This window comes from Pseudoliparis swirei, chromosome 13, assembly GCF_029220125.1.
Source record: "Pseudoliparis swirei isolate HS2019 ecotype Mariana Trench chromosome 13, NWPU_hadal_v1, whole genome shotgun sequence".
Taxonomy (NCBI): Eukaryota; Metazoa; Chordata; class Actinopteri; order Perciformes; family Liparidae; genus Pseudoliparis; species Pseudoliparis swirei.
The window spans coordinates 6,762,268-6,786,322 of record NC_079400.1 but is presented as its reverse complement, the minus strand read 5'-3'; the positions used below and the strand labels follow the sequence as shown (position 1 = coordinate 6,786,322).

The following is a 24,055-nucleotide window of genomic DNA, read 5'->3' as shown; positions in this document are numbered from 1 at the left end:
ATTAAAGCCAGTATTCACATAAAAGCCTGGTTGGCAGCAAAGTAAAGGCTGGTGAAAAAAAGAAAATAAGGGATTTTATTGCAGTAAATACTGTTGTTTAGCACTAATTCATTCCTTCTGCTTAATCATGAACACTTATCAGGGTAAGAAAGTTTTCCAGTGATTACTACAGCACAGTGTCTCATATGAAGAGAGTGTTTGGGTAGTTTTAACACAGCAGGCAGCGAAATGAATGAGAAAAACAGAGAATCCACCCCAATGCATCATGGACCGTAAGAGCACCTGGATGAGCTGCTGCATGGCTGCTTGCAGAACAGTGTTTCATTTGCTGATTGTGTGGTTCCCCGTTTCTGTGCTGCAGTGTGGAGCTGGACTTCAAGCAGCAGGAGGACAAGCTGCAGCCGCTGATGATGAGGCTTTGCCCTACGCCGGACGGCCACTTCGCCTCCCTGCCTTACCCCCAGGAGGCCTTCACCTCCACCCCGAAACGCAAGTCCAAAGCCGACTCCAAGAAGCACGCTCGCTGGAAACTTTGGTTCCTGTGAGAACACAGACGCGCCTCCTCGCCCACTCCCGATGCACGGGATTTACACGGCCGCCTGGTCGTCCCGAGCTCTTTTTCGTTCATCCATCCTCTTCTGTTGCGTCGCATCTCGTTGGCATTTTGCAGACCCGGTAACTAATGGAGAGCGCCGCCTCTGGATACTGAGAGTGCCCCGTCAGAGATGACAGGATGCGTTATGGGACACGAGTGCGGATTCCATGGAAAATTCTAAATGTCATGCTGACCACAAATGGACTTAAGAGTTATTTTTGAACTAATTTCTTCAAACAGGGTGTGAAATTGCACGATTGCAAGATATTTGGAGATCAGCAAGGTGAAAAGACAAATTTGATTTCCCTCTGTCTATTTGCATATATTTTTCTAGCGGACGTCTACGGGGTCCTATTGTATGATAATGGTCGGGTAACATTTCTATTCGCCTGTTGGGACTGTCTTTCTTTCCAGCCTCCAGGAGAGGCTCTGAGGTCTACATCAACAGCATATCACCGTACTGCAAAGCACAATTTACACTGTTCAGGATACATTTTCTCCAGAGTAATTTAAAAAAAACTATTTTGAGTATAAACTCACATATGTAGATCACCTACTAACTATGACGGATTGAAGACTTTCGTAATCTCTAAAGAAGACCGAACAGATAAAGAAGTCAGAGATGCTTATTGGAGTATGATCAACTTTCTACCCATCTCTAAAATGTCTCCTTGAATCAACTGACTTTGAAGTAAAGAATGAATAAATAACACATATTTTCTTAATCACATTTGCAAAGTAAGACGTCGATGTACTTTTTTAAAATATAAATATATATCTATATAGATTCACCTTAAGGTTTAGTGGCAAATATTTATTAAAAGCTGCAGTAAAAGGGGCTGTGCATTACAAAAACATACATCAAACTACTAACCTCAAAGTGCATATAGTCATTGAAACCCAGTAAATGAGTCCAAACAAACGTCATCAGAATAAAACTGTTCAGCTCAGAAGACAAAATCAAGTTTGAGAAATCCTTTGTTGTTTCAGTCATGAAACCCACGTCCAACACATCCTGTTGGTTTCTGAGCACATGTGAGTGGTGACAGAAGATAGCTGTGATTGTATTGCTGCAGCGTCCGGCTTAAGCGACTCCCGAAACCAAGCCAGAGAGACTGAATGAGCCACTTCTGAACACAACCAGGGCTTCTACAGTGCAGGGTGGCAGGCGTGTAGCCTCGCATGCCGTTTACAACCCTCAGATTTTGCAGGAGATTTTCTAGCTTTTGAAGTAACGATTTTGAAAGAAAATGACAAAATATTTTTTTTGGGTCCCCGCCCCCACACACTTGTTTTTATGTACTAGATCCTGCTCATCGCTTCCCATCTATTTGATTGTACAGTAAAAAAAAAACCTCTTGTTGTAGCTCTACATAGGGTTCAGAGTCTATGTACAGGGGAAATAATATTTGCGTTTACTCGATATTAGCATATGTTGTATAGCATCAAATAGGGCTATTACCATAGCGACGAGTGGGGACGCAGCGGAAAAGAAAACATTACATTAACAGCGCTGCCGGAGCAAAGAGCTGAAGTCTCTCAAAGCCAAAAACACTGCCCCAAAAGAAAGGAAATGCCCCAAAGTGGTCTCAAGGGCATAAAAGAAGCATCGACCGTCACAACAATACCTTGCAAACTACTAGACGCCACTGGTTTGACCTCCACAAGCTCCACCATGCTGCTTTGTGTCGGTTACATGTGATTCACACCTCCACTCCTGTACATGCCGGGTAGATTTCTTTCAGTAGTTACGCTGTAGCATCAAAAGAGAACTAGATGTTTATCTGTATCTTAAAGAAGTGCAATTGATTTAATATGTGCAATACTGTGTTTTTATACTGTTTCTAAAAAAATAATAAAGATATTTAATATGCAAAACATGAAAAGTAAAAACAGACCTCGACAGAGCTCTCAACGTCGGGAGAAGACTGAAAATCATCGAAGCAAAGGAGAATAGTAGCAGAGTAAGCAGTGTTGCTGATTTCATCAAATACAATTTAATAGGGGCAATACACACAATGCTGAGCATTAAAACAACTATTTGTAAATTAATGAAAGTGTAATGTAAGAGAAGGAAGTCACTCGCCCTCTGTGTGTGTGTTTTAATCGAGCATCTCCGAGTTGTGTTCACACAGCCGGGCCGTTAATGCAGGTGACCTTTGTCCCGCTGGCTATCTCACGGCTAACACTGTTAGAATCCGTTAGCACCTAATGATTTTAGCGCTCGTTAACAGCAAGATACAAATGTTGAGAGGAAATACAAATTCCCGCAATCTTGTAAAAAGCCCCTTTATAAGGATTAGCTAACCCAAATAAAAAAAAAAGAGGGATTTCTCACTTTCCTTTGATGGTATATAACAGTTTAAATTACATTTATTCAGGTTTGTTTTGACGTCTGAATTATCAAGTGTTGCTGAAAAGGTATGTTTCTTTTGAAAAGGTGTAATGCTGTGAGCGCTACAAGTGAAATGTTATTCACCTCAATAGCAATTAAGATCTGAGAAAAGAATATCTGAAAAGAAAACATGTGCCAACAAAACAAAAACCATATGCGTGCCTAAACACGTCGGTGGGGTAAGCGAGGAAATGTTATTTTGTATGTGTGAACCGAACCTTTTCTTTCAGATACGGTTGAAAACCCAGCTGAAATCAGCCGTGCATCTCTTCGATGTGGTCGGGTGGCCCAATGCGCCGCAGAATACAAAAAGACAGTGTGAGGTTAAGTGGGGACAACGCTGTGAGTAAATGCCCCAGAGATGCAGAGTCACCCTCACACCGACGCCCACCTCCTCTCACCCAGTGGAGGGGCCATCTTCATGGGGCTTCCCGAGAGTGGATGTTCCCAGCGCAGCTCTGAGGGTACAAACAAGAACCCCGGTGCAGCTTCGCATCTCAAATTCTTCCCCCTTTAACCGCAGCCCTCCGTGGTTTGAAGGTGGCGAGCATCCCCGCGCGACTCCCGGCGGTTTTCACGTGGCTTTGACAGTGAGCGCACGTCGCAGGGTCGACATACTCGAGAGGACGCTCCGTCAAAAGTTGGGAGCGCAGGAGAGGAGAGGTGCAGGGAGTGAGTGATACGTGCAGGTTTGAGGCATTATGATTCAGTGCCATATCTCACTATGCTTCTTTTCTGTGAGCTCTGCAGCAGTCGGGCCAGCAGGAGCGAGAGAGGCAGGGAGGGAGGGAAGCACAGAGAGAGAAATATGTGGACAGAAGAAGATATAAAGACAAAGATAAAGAGAGAGAGAGTGATACGCAGAGAAAGCCAAGGATAAAGGAGCGGATACTGGTCTGAACGGATGTCATTGAGATGGTTTTGTTGCAAGGTATTCGGTCAGCGAGTGCATGCAGCAAAGAGCGCGCTCCGGCCCACCGATAGTCGGTCAGTTCCATACCCTCAATCAATCGCACAAATCGACAGGATAACCATGAAGCGCTGCAGCCAACGATCATCACAACCATCCAAACTACAGCTATGGAAAAACAAACACTCGGGTGAAGCTGCGAGGGATACGGTATTATTCATTTTGACATTCAGGCGTTTTGCTGGAAATAAGAAACTAAACTTCAAAAAAGGTCCATCTGGCTAACAGGAGAGAATAAGAGAAAGAAAAAGGTGTTTCATTGGTTTGGTTGGAAGTTTAACAGCAGCGGATTTCCCCAGCAGCCTCTCAGTGGCCGTGTGCGTCTGCAGGGCTCACCCAGAGGCTGACGACTCGAGGGAAATGTGATTCAAGGGCATTGAAAGAGGTAGAACTTGGAAATGTCAGCAGGGACCGCCGACATTGTCCTGCTACCATTCTAATGTAAATGTGTTCACACGGACTCATCTCAGCCTGTGTGAGGGTGGACATGAATATAAAGACGTCCGACGATGCAAACGCGCGCCGACAACACGCGACTAAACCGACGCCCCCGAGCCGTCATCGGGATCACCATCATCCCCATTCTGCGTCGACCACCTCCAGGAGAGTGCAGAGAGGAGTGAGAGACAGAGAGGGAGAGGAGGGCGGCGGGAGGACGAGGGAAGAACATTAATCCATGAATCTAAATGTAAGAGGCCGCCACGAAGAGGAGCAAGGTTGGTAGTCGGCTGCCGTGGTGTCGGCGCACAATCTGCCTGCAGACTCGGCAGCAGCGTGCCCAGCGTCCTCCGATTAGAGCGCCGGGACACTTCCAGCAGCATTAACTGGCGCTCAAAGTGGTTAGAATTCTCGCCGACCTTAATAATCACAAAGTCATAGTGTTTGTGCGAAAGAGCCGTCGGCCAAAAAGAGGAGACTTTGATGCGACCTCAAACTCCCACCGGGTAGAAGGACACGCTGCACACCGACGCTCAATAGTATGCAGGGACGATAAAGGAGGCTGTAACTAGACGCGAGAAGTATGGGAGAGAGCAGCTGCGGCACAAGTGCGGTGTGTGTGTGTACACGGTAGATGGTTTCAATAAGGGCCACTTGAGGTCATGGCTAGAGCAGTTTCATTAACCGGAGAGGAGGCCGGTCGGCTTTTGTGCAATTCAGCAGCCGGTGCTGGAAGCACGGAATGCCATTTTAGCTGCACCACGGAGGGGGGGGGGGGGAAATATGCACTTAGTATAATACAGCAGAGAGGAGGCCTGCGTGTGCTGCCTTCATGAGCGTTGATAGCCTTTAACACTGCTGGAGGGGGTGCTGTGCCCACACACACACACACACGCGCGATAAATAACCCGAGACAGGAGGAGAGAGGACGCTACGTCAGCCAGTAACATTACCAAAATAATGAGTCGGTATCGTACGACTCCCCATTTTCCAATACGAGCTTGAAGTCCGGAGAAAATGTCTCTCTCATCACTCCGTTGTATTTAAGTGAGCAGTAAAAAATACCTTAAAGTGCCCTCGGAGGAACCTCAATCATAACACCTTGCATAAAAACTACCTTTGTTTAGTGCCCGAGTCTCACTTTCAAAGTCACATCACCAGCTGCACGCAGCTCTGATGAACACGAGCGTCAACAGGATGCGACGCAATGAGCCAGAGAACGGCAGACTTGATATTCATGACTCCACAAATAGAGAAGTTGACATTCATTGGACTCCTTGGACTCATGAAAATGGATGAAGGCTTTGCCGACGGAAATAAGGCCGACAGCATATTTATACCATGACTGATAAGTGCTTTAATTGCCTCCGAGCCCCAGCTGAGAGAGTGATTGGGCAGAAGAATACTCAAGGCAGTGGGAGGGATACGCGGTTTGCGTTTCTAGATTACAGCACAGAGACACACGCGTACTCAAACGGCAAACGCCAAAATCACACACACGGATCGGCCCACAAACAACTGGCTGCAGGAAGATTCCAGCGGATCAAAGCGAGTTTTAGATTGAGGTTGTGTGAGAGCATTCTGCCGAGCGAGACTTTCCCTCTAATGATAGCTTTGGAATGGAATTGGAGTCTCAGTGGTCCTGTGGGAGCTGGTTGGGACACAGAAGCCTCTGAATTGGACCTGCGCGCATGTGTGTGCACAAGTGTGTGTGTGTATGTATGTGTGTGTGTGTCTAATAACCACAGAGAGCGAGTGGTGGGTGCAAGAGCCTCAAATAAATCACACAAACTCACAATGTGAGGGGACTCGCGGCCCATCGAAATGACCGTCCTGTTGACCGTCCTCAGCAGCTTCTCCATGACGATCTGCACGTGCCACTGGGTGGGACCCTGCAACATAAAATACACTCATTAATTTCTTACATTTGCCACAAGGGCTATAAACACGTCTTCTAATTTCCAAATGTATGGCTCCATCTTTCTTTCTTTTTTTTTTATTAGATGTTCAACTGAAAATGTACGAGTCTTGAAAGAATCCCAGAAACTGCCTTTCAAATGCTTTAAAGCTCTGAAGAGCTGACAAACACGGCCGGACAAGATGATTTATATGTTGTGAATCCTTTGGAGCCGCCAACCATCACTTTCAATAATTTAGACGGCTTTCTGCGGTCACACACACACACACACACACACACACACACACACACACACACACACACACACACACACACACACACACACACACACACACACACACACACACACACACACACACACACACACACACACACACACACACACACACACACACACACACACACACACACACACACACACACACACACACACACTTTATTTTGTTGCAATATAAACAACAAATTATATATAATACCTGATTTACTTGACTTCATTATAGATTGCTTTCTGTTATCAACAAGAAGTCTCCATGAAATAGCCACATGGTAAAACCTACTCTTTTATACTAAAGTGTGAATGTAATACTTGACCAATAAGAAGTGTTGAAGATGTTTTGATTGAATCAAGAACGCGAGTGCAAAATTAACTAAATTAACGATTTAAAGTTAAATTCTTGGGTGTAGTCAGGAGTTGAAAAATGAATGGTTGACTGAAGAAAATGTTGCACACTGCTTTTGGGAAGAAAAAAAAGTAATGTACACTATTGATCCCTGTGGGGAAATTCTTCTCTGCATTTGACCCATCCTTAGTTATTAAGGAGCAGTGGGCTGCAGTGGGCTGCAGTGAAGCGCCCGGGGAGCCACCGGGGGTTCAGTGTCTTGCTCAAGGACACTCCGACGTGCAAATTATGGGGAGAGCAGGGATCGAATCGGCTAGCTTAATTTTTAACAATATTTGGGTTCTTTGTGGACTGTTTCCCGTTATATTAGGCAGAGAGCAGCCGGTCCTGAGCTGGATGAACTCTTGTCTTCTGGGGTAATGGAGCTTTAAGGTCGTAGAGACTTATGGCTGGAAGGTTGCCAGTTTGAGTCCAGTTCGTTAATCGCATTAAAGTATTTATATATATTAATTTTTTCATTGATAAATAATAAACTCGAAAGAACTCCTTCCCATCTTATTTATGTCCTTGTCAACATGTACACAGGACTCTATAAAAGAGTGCAAGATGGGTATAAAAGGCAGGGAGAGGAGGAAGCACAATGAGAGACAGGAGGAGGCTGAATGGGAGGGAGAGTGTGAGATTATCCAGAGGAGAGTGGTGTGTGGGAGGCCAGGCCGTGGTGATCAATGGGGTCAGGGAATCTGAGCGGGTCTGATGGCTGACATCAGGTATCTGGGCATGGAAGAGGAAACACTCGGGAAGCAGCTTCAAAATGCTTTCTTTGCCTCGGTTGAAAGTAATTGCACATGTCATGTTCTGGGGGTTGGACTGCTGGTCGAGGCAAAACAAGCAATAACAAGCTGCTAATGGTAAGTTATGTTGTGCCAATAAACAATTAATTGATTATTTGGAAAAACAATTAATTGATTATTTGGAAGAACAATTAATATAGTAATCCTTAATGCCTTAACAGTGGTACAATGCTCAAGAGGTCACAAAATAAATGCACAACTAGCACATCGATATTCTCCAACAGCCACAGTCGAAATGTGCTTCTTCCGTATGGAGGAGCTCGGGAACCCCTCGATAGCGCTACTATTCACCAGCGGGAGATAGATACAAACTAGAAAGCGGTGTTCCTCACCACATCCCTCCTGTAGAGCACCTCCAGGATGTCGCTGAGCAGCTGGCAGCAAGCCTTGGGCTCCTCGCGCTTCTCCAGGTGGAACTTCAGCTGGTCCGTCATCAGCGGCAGGAGAATCTCTCGGCAATCTGCAGGGACGCCGGCAAACACACACATTTACAGCCCCGCGCGACACATGGAGCAGCTGATGGATCACACAGGGCTGTGCGGCATATGCTGCCGACACACTCTCCGTGAGGACGCACGCAGCTTGTTAATGGCTTCCTCACAGATCAGAGGCCTAGATTGGGCAGATTGAATTTATTAATTCAACCGAATGTGGCAAAAATCGCCTAAATTCCTTTGGAATAGTTAGTGCAACAGCATGAACGGCAGAATAAATGGCATCACAGCCAGAAATATGTTCAGAGCACAGCTAATGAGTCCCGCCACAATAATTACTTTATTGTCTTATCGTACGAATAACGACCTCGATATTTCCCATTGTTCATACACAATTTATGCCACAATTACAAGTTTTTGCCAACATGATTCCAGAAAAAACAGGGTTCCCCTTCCACATTTGATTATTGCAGAAACTTTGCACATTTTTCTTAGAGTATAATTTATTGTTTTGTGGTTTTAAATTATTACAGTTTCATTTATCTTTTCATTCCAATTAGTGTGACTATTTGTGAAAACTAAAAGTACACTGCTCTTTGGAAGGGTGTGCTTGCATCATTATGCAATTATATAATTAAATCAGTAAAATTAATAATTAAAATAGTCTTAAATGATAATCATTTTGTTAGTCACTATTATTTCTGAGACAATTTATCGGTATGGCAAAATTGGTTATTGTGACAGCAATCAGAAGCCACAATTGAAATACAAGCAAAGTAAAAAAAACACCTTATGAACCTAATTCATGTGAAAAATCAGGCTATTTGGGCCTTGTTGATCCCTCTGAAATCTCTCTGCAGCACCTAACTACTAGAAAATAAAAAACATTTTCCAAGAAGAGAACAAGGTTTGGCTGACAGAATAATAAATGGTGTCCCCTTTGCAGCTAAAATAGTGTGTAGAAAACAGCAGAGAACAACACCTTTCATGTGAATTGTCAAAGTTTAAATTACAACTATTTCAACACGACATGAAACCCAATGAAAAGAACGCAACGTCAAAAAGTGAAATTCCAATTGCAGAGGGAAGAGCGTTTGATTGGCGGTTGGACACGGAGGACAGCAGAGACGAGCCAGAGGGTTCTCATGGGAGGCGGACCTACAGCGGTCAGCCACAAAATTATCATATGCGTTATCAATACTTCTGATTTCAATCTCAGTGGCATTTGTGTATGTGTGTGTGGGGTCATATTAAAAGCCTTGGCACATACACTGGAGCTAGGTTGATTCAATGACAATAGGCAGATTATCAGGGGGTTAAGTGAACTTTTTTTTCTTTTTTTACTTATGGAGAGGAAATCGATTGATAACCCCTCTGCAAGAAACAAACACAAGGGTAGAGTGTTGATATTAATGTCGATGTTTACAAATGAAACGCTGCGTTGGGTGGTAAGAACATCTAGGAATAAACCCAATAGAATACTTCCTTAAACTTACAACAATGTTCTTTAAAGCATCAACGTGGTATGAGACATGTCCTTGGGTAAAAAACAATGGCCTAAAACCTGAGGACGGCATGGGGAAAAGACCCCGATAAGCCAGGGGCAAATGTATTCAATAGAAACCCTTCACCCGGATCGGCCCGGTCACCTGACGTTATGTTTCACTGGGGACAAAAAAACTGGAGCAAGGCACTTTAATAAACTGTGCCCTCTACGAGGGTGAGGAAGAGCCTAAAACTCCTCCTCCGAAAATATGTCGGGACAAAAAAGGGGAATTGTTACATAAAAATAAAAAGAGATGAAACTGGAAGAATTATATAGTTAAAGAGCAATGGGACTAATGTCCACATTATTGTAACCATAACTACTTTTAGAACAATGCCCGTTTGGGGACCTGCCAGTTTTTTGCCGTCGTTTTTTTAAAGTTTATTTTTTTGGTTGTTGGATATTACTTTTATACAATTCAAAACAACTTTAAATGATTGAAGGGGAACGAGTTCTTCAATAATGATCTTTATACCGATGCGGTTCTCAAGGGCTCGGCCTCACAGATAGTGTTGAATGAGCCACTCAACCGGGACAACATAGTACTTCTAACTTTCGTTGTCATCTCTCTGTGACATTGTGGCTAAATTGAGGCCATCGTCTTGTCCCACAGACCCAGTCCCTCCTCGACTTTTCAAAGAGATATGGGACACTATTGGTTCTAATGTCCATACTATTATAAATAGCAGCCTAGAGTCCGGTTCTGTGCCAGTTTATTTCAAACAAGCGGTTGTGGTACCTCTGTTAAAAAAACAAATCTGGACACTTCTGTCTTCTCTAACTACAGACCCATCTCGAAACTTCCTTTTATTTCAAAAATATTGGAGAAAGTCGTACTCTTACAGCTGCAGTCTTTCATACATGCACACAATATTTTCGATATGTTTCAATCCGGTTTTAAAGCGCTTCACAGTACTGAGTCTGCCCTTCTAAGAGTGTTCAATGACCTCCTGGTCACTACAGACTCTGGTGACTCTGCTATCTTAATGCTCTTAGACCTCACAGCTGCTTTTGATACGATTGACCATTCCATCCTTATCTCTCGCCTAGAGCACTGTGTGGGTATCAGGGGCACTGCCTTAGAGTGGTTCAGGTCCTACCTGTCCCAGCGATCTTTCTCTGTTAGGCTTGGTGACTTCGCATCGCCTTCTGCCCCCTATCCTGTGGAGTTCCCAAGGTTCCATTTTAGGGCCCATTTTATTTTCCTTATACCTTCTCCCCTTGGGCTCATTTTAGAAAACATGGCGTCTCCTACCACCTTTATGCGGACGACTCCCAAATATACATACCCTAAAGAAACGCACCTGCTCTCTGACGCCCTGGTTGACTGTCTCAATGACATAAAGGCCTGGATGGCGAAACTTTTAAACATAAATGAGAGTAAAACGGAGGTAATTGTGTTTGGACCAAATGGCGATGTCCCCTCCATTGACCTGGGTTCCCTGCAACAGTATGCAAAACCCATGGTCTCTAATCTGGGCGTTAAAATCGACAGTGCTTTTAAATTAGATAAACAGATAAACTCTGTGGTTAAGTCCAGTTTTTATCACCTGAGGCTGCTGTCCAAAATTAAACCGGTTTTATCCGCTTCTGATTTTGAGCGTGTAATTCATGCATTTGTTTCTACGCGTTTAGATTACTGTAATGCACTTTATGCCGGCTTAAATAAGACTTTGCTGGCCCGCCTGCAGCGTGTGCAAAACGCTGCGGCTCGGTTGCTTACAGGAACCCGCAAGTACGATCACATCACCCCAGTCCTGTCTTCCCTCCATTGGCTTCCTGTCCACTTTAGAGTTCATTTTAAGATTTTATTGTTTGTTTTTAAAGCGCTTAATGGGCTGGCCCCTCAGTACATCTCTGACCTCATACAGGTGTACACCCCCTCAAGGGGTCTGAGATCGGCTGACCAGCTCCTCCTAGTAGTCCCTAAAACTAAGAAAATTACCAGAGGAGACCGGGCCTTCTCAGCAGTAGCCCTCAGGCTCTGGTACGACCTGCCCCCCCAGGTCAAATTGTCGCCCACCCTCCAAACCTTTAAGTCCCGCCTGAAGACCCACCTCTTTTCCCTCGCTTTTGAGTCAGTTTGAGCTATGTTTTGTATTGATTTCTCTCTATTTTGTTTGTATGCCTTTTATCTACTACTGTAATATTATATTTTATTATTATGCTATGCTTACTGTGAAGCACTTCGTTAAACCCTCTGTTTTTAATATGCGCTATATAAATAAATTGGATTGGATTGGATTGGATTATTACTCATGAGCGCGCACACAAGCACACACACACACACCTTTGCCAACAGTCAATACTGCTCAAGGCCGAATAATGGACAGCAAAATGTAACGCATAATAAACAGCATGAACAAATCAAATCTATGGGGACCTCTTTATGCACAAGAGGTATTACACATGAATCCATTGAGAGTTTTATATTCTGTGACCCTTCTAAAGGAAATATAACAGTATGGCTTTGACACAATAGGGATAGATGAAGAGAGGATGCCAATGTGTTTATCCCACAAGACACAAAACAAAGCAGAAGAGCTTCTTCGACTGAGGTGAAAGTCTTCGTGTCATCATCGTCCTTTCTGTCAGTACCACTGGTGTAACCCAAACACAGGACGGCATTAGCAAATTTAACAAATAAAGGATTCTGTAGAAGTTGAAATTGCACTTTAATGACTCAGGCATTGATTATCGCATCAATTACACAATTATTCCCTTGTAGCAGTCTCGGAAATCCCACATACCGAATGGCTTTTTATAATCCTTATTCAAAAATAATTACAGGGAAGCTCCTACTTATGGAGTCTAAATGATAAACTATAATTTTTCAATGCCAAAAACGACACATTCACTTTGTGTGATAGTGAGTGTTTATAATACAAAAATTAAAATCAAGAATGCAGTCACAAGGCATCGCAATTTATATATCCTTTAAACTTGTGGGGAGAAACATGTCAAGTTTGAGCTGTAGGTGGCGCTAAGGAGAAGTTGTTTATCCTCTGGCGAGCATGAAAGTTACCAACGTTTCTTGCTCGCCAGTCTTCTTCGTCATTTTTTGCTGCAATGATTAAGGCAACTGTGACCAAAATACATAAAGTATTCCCACTGAGGATCATTACATTGTTCTCTCAGGGGAACAGAAATACACCTGTTACGTGGTGAGACATGTACACACAATGGCAAATGGGTGGCACAAGATGAACGGGTTGAGCTAAATCCAAGAGGGCTCCCTCTTTGGGGAGCGAGATCTTGCGCCTTTGCATTTTGGGATGTCTTGTGCAAGACAACCTGGCTGGAGTGTGTTGCTCATCAAATATCAAGGATATGCATCCTAATGTCTTAATTATCGTAATTATCCACTAGTAAATACGTGGAAATCCACTTCTCACAGTGGAACTGTCCTGCTGTTTGTAGACACTAGATGAAAGCTCCCAGGATAATCAATAGATCAATAGGTCTTATCCTGCCCTATAAAAGGATTATCAAGATATTTCACTTTGGACCAAAGCATTGGACCGGTCCACTCTGCCGCGCCCTCGAGCCTCATGAGCAATGACCCGAGCCTCTGGTCAGTGACTCCACCCAAACGTGCTTCGACAGAGTTTAGCGCGTTTGTCCAACTCCGACCGTAAAAACACATCATAAGAAATCTGCTTCTGATGCAGCGTCGGAAATACACCAGGGCAAAGGGCAAACATGCCCCTAAGAAATATAATGCTGCCCCTGATATCACTAGCAGAGGGGCAGAAAATGCCCCCATCATTTTGATAATTTAATAGCGATTTCTTTTTGTTCTTGTTGTATCTGTCCTTTCTGGATTGCCTGTACTAGGTAGGTAGACAAAAAACAATCTATAAATAGAATGTTTAAAAACAAAAAAAAGAAGAAATAAGTTATTATAATAGTTGTTTTATAATAAATAACCACAAATAAATAATAACATTTAATATGGTTGTCTGATTTATGTTTTCCGTTTGTTTTTTTAGTTTAACCCTTGTGTTGCCTTCGGGTCAATTTGACCCGATTCAATGTTTAATGTCGGTGTTCTTTCGGGAGTCAACAAACAAACATAAAGTACCTCACACTTAAACTTGGAAAACAATATTAATTCTACTAATTTTCTGGAGATTTTAATAGCTGGGGTCATATTGACCTCAAGGGTAAAATATGTTAGTAAATATAAAGGTAACAGGAGGGTTAAACATTGAATCGGGTCATATTGACCCGAAGGCGACAGGAGGGTGAAACATTGAATCGGGTCAAATTGACCCGAAGGCAACACAAGGGTTAAAAGAAAATCTAAGAAAACACCCACTTTTAATCTCTAGACTGCCTAATAGTCTAATTATTGCAATTTGTATGACAATTGCCAATATAATGTAAGCCTAAATACATATATTTATCATTTTTAACAAAGGTTAAAAGTTATTTCACAAGTTTCAAAAAGTTCCCTCAATTTATTTTTAAACACCCCTGGATTTCAGTCAGTGGGGGAAAAAATTGCCCCCTAAAAAAATGTGTAAATGTCTGTGAAGTTATGATGTTTAGCTTTCAAGCGCTTGCTAGCCCCGATTCAAAGTGACAGCCACGTCTGCACTGACATATCTTCGGTGCTGTGGAACAGCCGTTCTCCTAAAACACTACGTTTCTCTGTATGAGTGCGTCCTGATATCCCAGAGTTGGACACAAAAGCACATCTCCAATCCGAGGACGTCTCGACATTGTGTCGAGTTTAATACCGTGTTTGTTTCTTTACAGGAACCGCCTTCAAGTCATGCCTCCTTTAAACTCGAAATACAAACAGGCACACACACTGACAGAGAAATGTACACATGTGCACACACACACACACACACCAGCAGGGCGGGAGAGGGACAAGCAGAGTGGAGCTATCAAGCTCGGCCATGAGCGCACCCCAGACCGGGGGAGCAGCTGACATCTTTGTTCTCTTCCAATGAGCCCATTTGCGAGTGATTTATGCGGCCGTCCCGCTCTCTCCCTTTTTACATCATAAACAGTGAAGGTGACACAACGTTGTGCCTGCAAATTCAGAAAAAGAAAAAAAGACGCACTCAAAAAAAAAAATCCTCTTTTTCCTGAGTTCATTGAGTTTTCGTCTGCCGCGTCGCGTCAGCATAGCAATCACACTCGACACGGAGCATTTCAATTTCAAACGTGTACATGAAAGAAACCCTTGGAGTCTTATTGTCGAAGACCATCAGGGACTGAGAAATACTCATTTAGGGTGTGCTTTTACCCAGAGACAGTTAATATGGTAATCACTGTGCAGCCGGGGGGGGGGGGGGGGGGAGAAAACAGCAACAGTGCATCCAATGCATATGGATGGGCGTGTGATGAGCTAAGGAAGTTGAGTATCTTTGCTGGTGTTCATTTGCTCCGAGTGTTCCTGTTCATTGCACTTAGGGATTGACTGGCGAGGGAACCTTTCAGGGCCCTCCTGGGGATCGGGATGCATCCAACAACCACGGCTGATTAGATCACCATTAAGAAAACGGGCTGGCTGACCCATTTGCTCATCGCCCCGGTTTATCTGTAATAAAACATCTCCAAAGTGGAGCTCCGCTTGATACCGATGTGGAAAGGACAATTTTACTTGGCAGTTAAGCCTTCTCAATCACCGCTTTAAAAACATGCAGACGCTTAATAGACTACTGCAGATGTTCTAAAGCACCGGCGTGTGAAGCCGCTGTGAGGCGCGAGCGGCGGGAGCGTCTCTGCATCGCAGTGCACAGGCCATTCACGAGCATCGGGGAGGCTCGCCTTTCCAGTTACACCAGCAACAGATCAATAGTAATGACCTGGAGCGTGACACACTTTGTGCTCCCAGCTTTAAAAAGTGCTTTACAAATACAAATTATCATGATTTCCCTTCAATAGTTTCTCACTAAACTCAATCAGTTTTTAAAGGCGGACACATTCACGCAGTTATATTCAACGTCAAACTAGATTATTCACGAGGACAAATGTCCCATCGCACGCGGTCCAGATGCAGAGTCAGAATTTTTTAAATTTATGAACTGAACATGTGCCGATAACGGAGACGGAGAGCAGCCGCGCACGTGGATGATTGTTGCTTCTTTTACGTTAGCCGACCACTCTGAGACACATGCGGACTGTTGCTATTGCATCGGGTTGAAAATGTTGCATTTCATTGTGTGTGTGTGTGTGTGTTTAAATCAGGACCGCCGCCTCGAGCAAAATGATTGGCCTTCAACTGTCCCTGCAGCAGGACCCAGTCTGCTGGACGCCGCGGGCTAGCAGAGACCGGGCGAGACGCTCATTAACCATCTCTACATCGCCGACCGTCTTATTTGCATCACTTCAACATGGCCAGAATAGCATGGTGCTCATGTGGGCTATAGAAGTGTGAATGTGTATGATGCATGTGTTTGTTGGAGTGCATAATGACCTGATAAACACACTTAAAAGAAAAAGGATGAATTAGTATGGTTGTTCTGATGCCAATATTAGTGAGAGAAAACCCTTCTGTAAAGCCTAAAAGTATCTATGCAACACAATATTGGACTAGTTTTCCTTAACCCTTGTGTTGCCTTAGGGTCAATTTGACCCGAATCAATATTACACCCTCGTGTCGCCTTAGGATTAATTTGACCCCAATCAATGTTTAATGTCGGTGTTCTTTCGGTAGTCAACAAACAAACATAAAGTGCCTCACACTTAAACTTGGAAAACAATATTAATTCTAATAATTTTCTGGAGGTTTCAATTGCTGGCGTCAAATTGAACCCAAAGGGTAAAATATGTTAGTAAATATAAAGGTAACAGGAGGGTGAAACATTGAATCGGGTCAAAATGACCCTAAGGCGACAGGAGGGTTAAATATTTAATCGGGTCAAAATGACCCTAAGGCGACAGGAGGGTTAAGTTCAGTTATCGGAGTTGGTTTTGGGAAGGAAAAAATTATTCCGGGACATCTCTTTTTGAACGGTAAAACAGAGGAGAGGGGCGGAGACCTGAAGACCAGCTAGATGTAAATACGGACTTCACGCAACAGGCACATCTTGTTGAGTTTAGCAAAGATAACAAGCCTTCCCAATGGTCTTTACTCAGGGCTCACACAGAGCTGGCAAGAGGAGGCAGGTGGTGTTTGTGATTGCCTACATTACTGCTCTGTGAGTAAAGGTGCATGCACTGAAGATCTGGTGTGAGTGTGCGTGTGTGTGTGTTTGTGTGCGTGCGTGTGTTCTCACCGTGATGAGTAAAGAGATCGCTGTGGACGATGTCAATCAGACAGTCGAGCTTCTGTTTCACCAGGCGCCCAAGAGGAACCTTGAGGATGAATTCGGTGAACAGCTTGCTGTGGAGACAGAAGGAGGACAATGAAGACAAAAGGTCAGACTGATCCGGCATCGAGAGACTGCTCCCCATCACGAGCAATCACCCAAAAACCCAATTAAAAGGCCCTATACATCCATGCCAGCACTTTTCAGACATTCTGGCGTATGTTGAAGGATAGACAATACATATAGAGACAATAGAGATGTAACTGACCCAGAGGTCAGGGGGCTCTTTTCTTTTTTCTTTTTTTAAAAGTTGCTGTGCTGTATGATTTCTAGTTTGATACAGCCTTGGAAACAATATGTATTCAACTGAATATGTGCTCCCCCCCCCCCCCAACTGCCTAGTTGACACACAATGGGCATTTAACTGTTCAGAGCCTGAGAGGTAAGTCACATAAAGCTGACATGCTCTCCTCAGTGAAGAGGCTAGGTGCTCGTTATGCCGGCAAGCTGAGGCTAAAAGAGGAAAGAAAAGGTTCTGGTCGGGGATGAAACGCCCCCACGGCTTCTCCTTAGTGGCCTCAAAACTACAGAAAAGATGGCAGCGCATGCAGCATTGCACTTGTTCAAACCCGGTAAGAATACACAATTGTTTTTTTTAATCAATACTGACATCCTGATTATTTCACACATGTGAAAGTGCAATTGAAATATGTTTCTCCTGAAAACAATGAATCCAGGCCTGTTTCCACGTGCACGTGGTTCTACATCCCTGCTCCTGTACAGATCTCTCATATTTATAGCGCATCACAGAAGCAAAAGAAAATCGCACATGTGAACGCTCACCTCGAGTCATTCCTGCTAATTAACACGTCTGTGCATCAAAATGACATTTGGTTGATAAGGTGCATCTTCATTCTGCCCGTCTGCTCTGTCTTCGTTGCATTTTAAACGTCAATAACATCGTTGACAAATGATAGAGTCGCAGGAGCAAAAATCAACATTTCCTAATCGCAGTACACATTTGTGTGTGCCTCATTATGAAAGACATAATTAAGAGGGAGAAGGACATACGGACGTCCACTCTGTGGAAGCTGAATGGAGGTTGGTTTCTTCGTTGACAGAATGGACGGGCTTGGAAGACTATCTTCCGCCGCCATCACAGCCACAGTGACAAGAGATCACCGTGACGGCGGTGCAGTGGAGCCGAGGCCAGGGGCCGGGATCGGCCCTCCTCTGTGGCCCAGTCTGCTGTAAGCATGGCCGCTGCCCAGGTGCTGGATGTTTAGTTAATTAACTGGTGGGCAAAGCAGAGGGGCTCCTCGCTGAGTGGACAGGCAAAAGCACATTTCAAGGTCTGGGAAAATATCTACATGCAGTGGCACGACTTGAGAAACAGAGACGATGTCAGATGGTAAAAACGCTGGAAAAGCATTGTGGAAAAATCAGCATCTTCATCTAAATTTAGGGACTAGATGATGGTATAAACAACCAAGTGATGGCCTTGGCTGAGCAAAATTGTACTTTGTTTCATTTCATGAAAGTAAACAGTTCTCCTATTGTTTGCGACCTTTTTATTTTTTTATTTAACATGTAAAGCTTTTGATGATATTGTTTAAATGAGCAGATGGTGTGACAGGAAAAGACTAGCTTAGTTTCACAGACAGACTCAGCCTGGTGGAGAGCAATCTGCTGATTTCCAAATATGTCCTTCCTCATGAGACAATCGGAACTAAATATGAACTAATTCGTCTTAACTAAATATTTACAATTACAGAATTGACCAAAACCAAATATGTGTTATTAAAGACTCATTTGCGGTTGAAGGTTTTCTGCAGAATACATTAGAAAAGCTTTTTCCTCCTTTGAGGCAAATTTGTAATTTTTTGTTCAATTCAGTTTATTTTGTATAGCCTATTATCACAAGTTACACATGTCCCTCAGAGGGCTTTACAATCTGTACACATACGACATCCCTGTCCCAGGACCTCATATCGGATCAGGAAAAACTCCCAAGAAATAGAAAAAAAACCTTTCATGGGAAAAAAGGGAAGAAACCTTCAGAAGAGCAACAGACGAGGATCCCTCTCTCCGAATGGACAGAATAAACTGAAATGAATCAAAGGCGTTCAAATGGGGGAGAACATCAAGAGAACACCTCCATGAGGCAATGGCCTCTTATTTTTGGAACACAAAAATGTATCAAACTTTGAGTTTGTTCATTTGGAATTTACATTCAATTAAATTTTATTAATGTAAGAAAAGGGTCAGATGATGATGACAGATTATTGAGTTTTTTCTCCCAGTTTTTTTCCGTTACTTTGAATACCATAGTTGTGCTACTACAGAAGCCGTTTATTGCCAAGACCAGGAATAAGCTGCAGCAGGTGACGCTCACGGGAGATGGCGTCTACTGAAATGGGCACACGTCTTGGAGCCGTAGGTGGGTTTCCAAGGCAACCTGAGCATTGTGATCGCTGCCCATGCGGTCCAGCTATAGGAGGCTGGCTTGTTAAATAAAGAGAGAAAATAAACGGTGCTTCTAAGTCTTTGTAGCGGTAAAACCCCCCGTGAGCTTGTTCGGGATTCAGCACGAAATTAAATTTTAATTCACGGGGCGGTTCAAGAAACACACGCAATAAAGATTTGTCCTTCTGTTCTCTAGGAAAACAACATTTTAGTAATTTATCGTTTTATGTGCAACATAAAGAAAGTCAGTTTGAGAAACACACGGAAAGATTTTAATTCACATAAATATATACCAATATACCAGGCCTATTCAACTAGCGGCCCGCGGGCCGGATGCGGCCCGTTTGAGTTTAACTACGGCCCGCAAGACTGCCTGCAAATCAGTATAGCTTGGTAAGAAAAAATAAAACTGACGGACACGCCTCTTTTATACATTGAGACATCTAACCCAGAGCCATTGAGTTTCACTGTTGCCTCAACCAAACCTGTAGGTTACATCTTTATGTTTCGCACCCGTGTTGGTTGCCGGTGTTACACCCCTAGTGGTTTTCAAACCTACTGGTTTCCCTGCGCGTGCGTTGTGTTCTCTTCACATCTGCAGCGGGGCTCTGTCTCGCTCACCAGATTCGTCACACATTCACAAACATATTGCTGGAGATCTTCAAGCCACCGTTCATATACATTTCGGCGATTACGATTGTATAAGTGAGCAGCGCATCACAGCCACGGATGAAGAAATACATTTTAGAAAAAATAAAAATAAAAAGATCGCCCGACCTGGTTTCGATCTCTTTCACGCAAAAGGAGTCTGCACTCAAAGACATGCAGTCACCAGATATTAGTTTCAGCTCAAGTAATTTATATATTGATCCATAGTGATGCTTGTTCGCAACACTTTTGCCACACAATACCGACGCATTTTCGTGTGTGACTGTTTACCTGTGGAAATATACATTACTGTTTTTCATTTTTAGCCATTATTTGATCAATATTCTGTGCGGCCCTCACACCCCCCGTGATTTTCTTATTCGGCCCACTTGCTACTGAAGTTGAATAGCCCTGCAATATACCAACGAACACGCTTCCCTTTAAAATGAGGATTGTGTGCTGCAGGTGTCGTTAGAGAATGCGACGGATCACATGAAATTACCTGAGTTCCTTTGGATCAAAGACCAGCTTGACGTCGTTGACGATGGTGGGAATGTACTTCAGGGCAGCACCCTGAACCAGAGAAATATGAAGGAACATTTCAACAGTATAAATTAATTAGTTTAGATTTTCTTCTACATATTGTCAGCTACTCCACCCCTTATGATCTACAGTATTTTATAATGTACTTTAGTGTGAATGTGCCTGATCCTGTGTCCTCCTTAGTGTGCCTCTCAGTAGCATGCATGCTGTAGTACGCATTTTGCCTGCAGACGCCATCAACTAGAACAATTGATTTATTGATGAGCAAGAATAATATTTCTCATGATGAGCAATATGCTGGAATATTTCCACCAAGTGTTTGTATAATACCGCGAGCGGCTATGAGTTATCAGCTCAATCCTACTGCATCTTACTTAAAAAGGGCAGTGGATGGTGGACTCAAAACCACCCAGGGAAATACATAAACCGGGATTCATATCCAATATCTCTAATGATACCTTGATAGAGACAGCCAGATATGATCTACATTTGCCCATCAATACTTCAATAAAAACATCAAGTGCGTGACAACAGACGCGTCCGCTAATGATAGGAATGATTAGCCAGCTGAAACTTCTCCAACGGCCGGCTGCCGAGGGTCGCAGGGTTTCATACAACATCCGTGCTCTACAGACGTAGCGCGCAACAAAACCGTTTGTTATCGAACGCGGTTTATTCTGAACACTTGTGAAAAGGTAATTAGCGAGGTTCAGAGGAAGTTGGGGGCGAGAGCAAATACTTTGTTGCCGACGGTGGGCGGGATTCCTGACGGAGGTGATGTTGGAACGGTGACATCGACCGAAGAACATATCTGATCATGTCTGCAGAGGAACACGGTGCCGTATCTAAAAGGTACGTTTGTCAACATGGATAACGTCACGACAGAAAAATAAAATAAAGGCACTCTAGTCTGAAGAGATATTTTTAGTGCATATCAGCACCTCCACCTCCACGCAGACAGAAAGAGTTTGGGATTTCAAACGGTGCTTAACTTTGATTCAGTTCACGGTCCCGACTCTGCTCACCGGCATCTGTTTACACCTTGAAGACGCCACTTCAACAGATTATACTTTATGCTTAACTTTATACTTTGTTCTCAGCCACAACTTAACGCCCACCTGTTGTGCAGCGATGTGTCGTGTGAAGTGTCACAGCAATTCTCAGAGGAGCCGTCTGCTGCTCCTCTTCCTGTGAGCACCTCACACTCACCGGGAGCATGCATTAGTCTGTGTGTGTGTGTGTGTCCAGATGTTCATCAGGATTCAGACTGGAGGTATGAGGGGACTGCTCATTAGCTTCCACCTGTCACAGTGCTTTCACAAGGACGGACTTGGGAAGAAACCAGCATTCCTCGCCTTCGTGCCCGTTCCTCAAGATCAGTTTTTAATTTACCGACAGTAAAGCTAATATATCACCCAATTACACAGCAACTGACTCCTAATTGACTCCTGAGCTTCTCCCATGCTTGACTGCGCACATGGATCTACCGTAGGTGTGCCAATATGAATGTACACTGTGATTATGTTATCTCTAAACGCGTAGCGGGGTGTGTGTGGCAGGTTTTGAGTGCACCTGCAAAAACACTTTTTGTTTCAAATCTGGAGTCACGGACTTTGGGGTCAAGGAGAATGAAACCCCAGAACAAGCTGAAAGGCTCAAGGAGGAAAGAAGCGAGATAAATACCTTAAGGAGCAGCTAAAGAGCAGAAGGCCAGAGGAGCCCCAGACCACAGGACAGTCAAGGTCAGAGTGAGACGGAGAGAGAGGACAAACAAACATACAGAAAGAGAAGAGAGGGAAAAAAAACACACAGAACAAACATATATAATGTGTGGATGCGAGAAACGTGTGAAAGATTCGGGGCGCGCGAAAACGCATCGAGTTTATCAGCTTTTCGTTTTTGTTCAGGCAGATGCATTAAAAATGTGTCGAGGCTGCAGACTGAGCCCTAATCTTTTAGGTGTGGCTGAATATTTTGGGGAAATACACAAGATGAGAAGATCGATAGCATTCTCACGTCTTCTGACAGGTAAATGCTGTACGAATCCACATAAAGTAGACCGTTGGCTTAGTTTAGAATAAAGCCTCGAAACAGCTTTCCCGGACAAGGACATAATATGAAAAAAATGAGTTTCAGAGGAGGCTGGGGACAGATTTCCCAAAATAGTGAACGATTCCTATAAGCACCTACTTAAGATGCTTTTTAACATACTTTGCCTAACGTTGTCACACAGAGAGCAAAAGAGAGTAAAGATGAGGAAAATCTGCACAAAGAGACGTGACAAAAGGTGAAGAAAACAGAAAATACAGAATCATCAGGGAGCAGAAGCCTCGCATCAATGTTTCAGAAGCTGCCGCATTAGTTTATATCTAACAAGACAGATGCATCTCCAATTACAGAGCATGCCATCCGAGGCAAATCACAGCAGATTTATTATCATTATTATTATTCACTGCGCAGCAGCAGCAGCTGCCTCTTGGCAAAGAGTTGTGACGTAAAAGTGGGCCTACCTTCACCATGCCAGTGTTCTCTGAATTACTGTTCATCATGTCATTGAAGGATGTGAACAGGTTCCTCAAGGACTCCATGAAGTCGGCCTCTCCTTTGTTCTCGTAGAGCCTAGGAGGAGATGACGTAGAGAGTTACACTGGCAGATGATCACAAGGCTGTTGTTCCGTTTCATCCCGGTGTAAACAGCCCCCTCTGCAGTGGAAACGAGAAGTTCACGCTTCGCTGTTAAATCATTAAAAAGCAGCCAGCAGAATGGCCCGCGTGTTATCAATGCTAATATTATTGGATCAGAGCCATATACATGACTCTTTCTTCTGGCCAGATTAGCATTGAAAACAACATGACAAGACCCTGAAGCACCTGCCTGCTGTCATGTGGGAAGAGACATTTGGAAAAGTTAATGACCTCCTATGCTAATGACTCTCCTTGAATACGAATCGAGGAACAGAAATATGAGCTTTTTCCGTGGCGTTACTTTCTCGACATGTGGAGCAAAACGTTTGGTTATGTGGAGCCAACGCCAACGATCACAGAACAATTGCTGGAGGGCAGTTCATGGGGACACAAAGCAGGGCCTCCAGCATAATCCCCACCAAATGCATTTTATCTGCAGGTTTTATCGGCAGAGCCCATAAATCTCCCCAAACCGTGTAGAAACTGTAAGTGAGCCATTGCGAGGTAATTTACTGCATCAACCACTCAAATTGAATACATTAAAAACTTTGAGAGAGAAATTGAAATGGTTTTCAACACACACAAACATAAACACACACACTGAAGAAGAGGGAGCCAGGTCAAAGAGGTGTGAAGTCTTTGGATTGCTCCACCGCACCACATTTCCCTGGC

At 43.7% G+C, this 24,055-nt stretch overlaps 2 protein-coding genes across 3 annotated transcripts in view; one reads left to right on the top strand and one right to left on the bottom strand.

Annotated features, from left to right (window-relative positions):
• The window catches only part of LOC130203156 (inhibitory synaptic factor 2A), a 32,236-nt gene extending 29,780 nt beyond the window's left edge, over positions 1 to 2,456 (top strand). Inside the window, exon 6 of the mRNA XM_056429062.1 lies at positions 362 to 2,456. Within this exon, the coding sequence (XP_056285037.1) occupies positions 362 to 545 (184 nt within the window). The 3' untranslated portion in view covers positions 546 to 2,456. The remainder of the gene's footprint in view (positions 1 to 361) is intronic.
• The window catches only part of dock1 (dedicator of cytokinesis 1), a 164,511-nt gene that overhangs the window by 90,118 nt on the left and 50,338 nt on the right, over positions 1 to 24,055 (bottom strand). For both annotated transcript variants that reach the window (XR_008833447.1, XM_056429061.1), the window contains exons 23-27: positions 23,209 to 23,317; positions 20,658 to 20,728; positions 17,009 to 17,115; positions 8,123 to 8,250; positions 6,195 to 6,290 (exon numbers count right to left, since the gene is read on the bottom strand). Coding sequence is in view for 1 of the 2 variants with exons in the window: in XM_056429061.1 (XP_056285036.1) it covers positions 6,195 to 6,290; positions 8,123 to 8,250; positions 17,009 to 17,115; positions 20,658 to 20,728; positions 23,209 to 23,317 (511 nt within the window). In the remaining variant the exon portion in view is untranslated. The remainder of the gene's footprint in view (positions 1 to 6,194; positions 6,291 to 8,122; positions 8,251 to 17,008; positions 17,116 to 20,657; positions 20,729 to 23,208; positions 23,318 to 24,055) is intronic.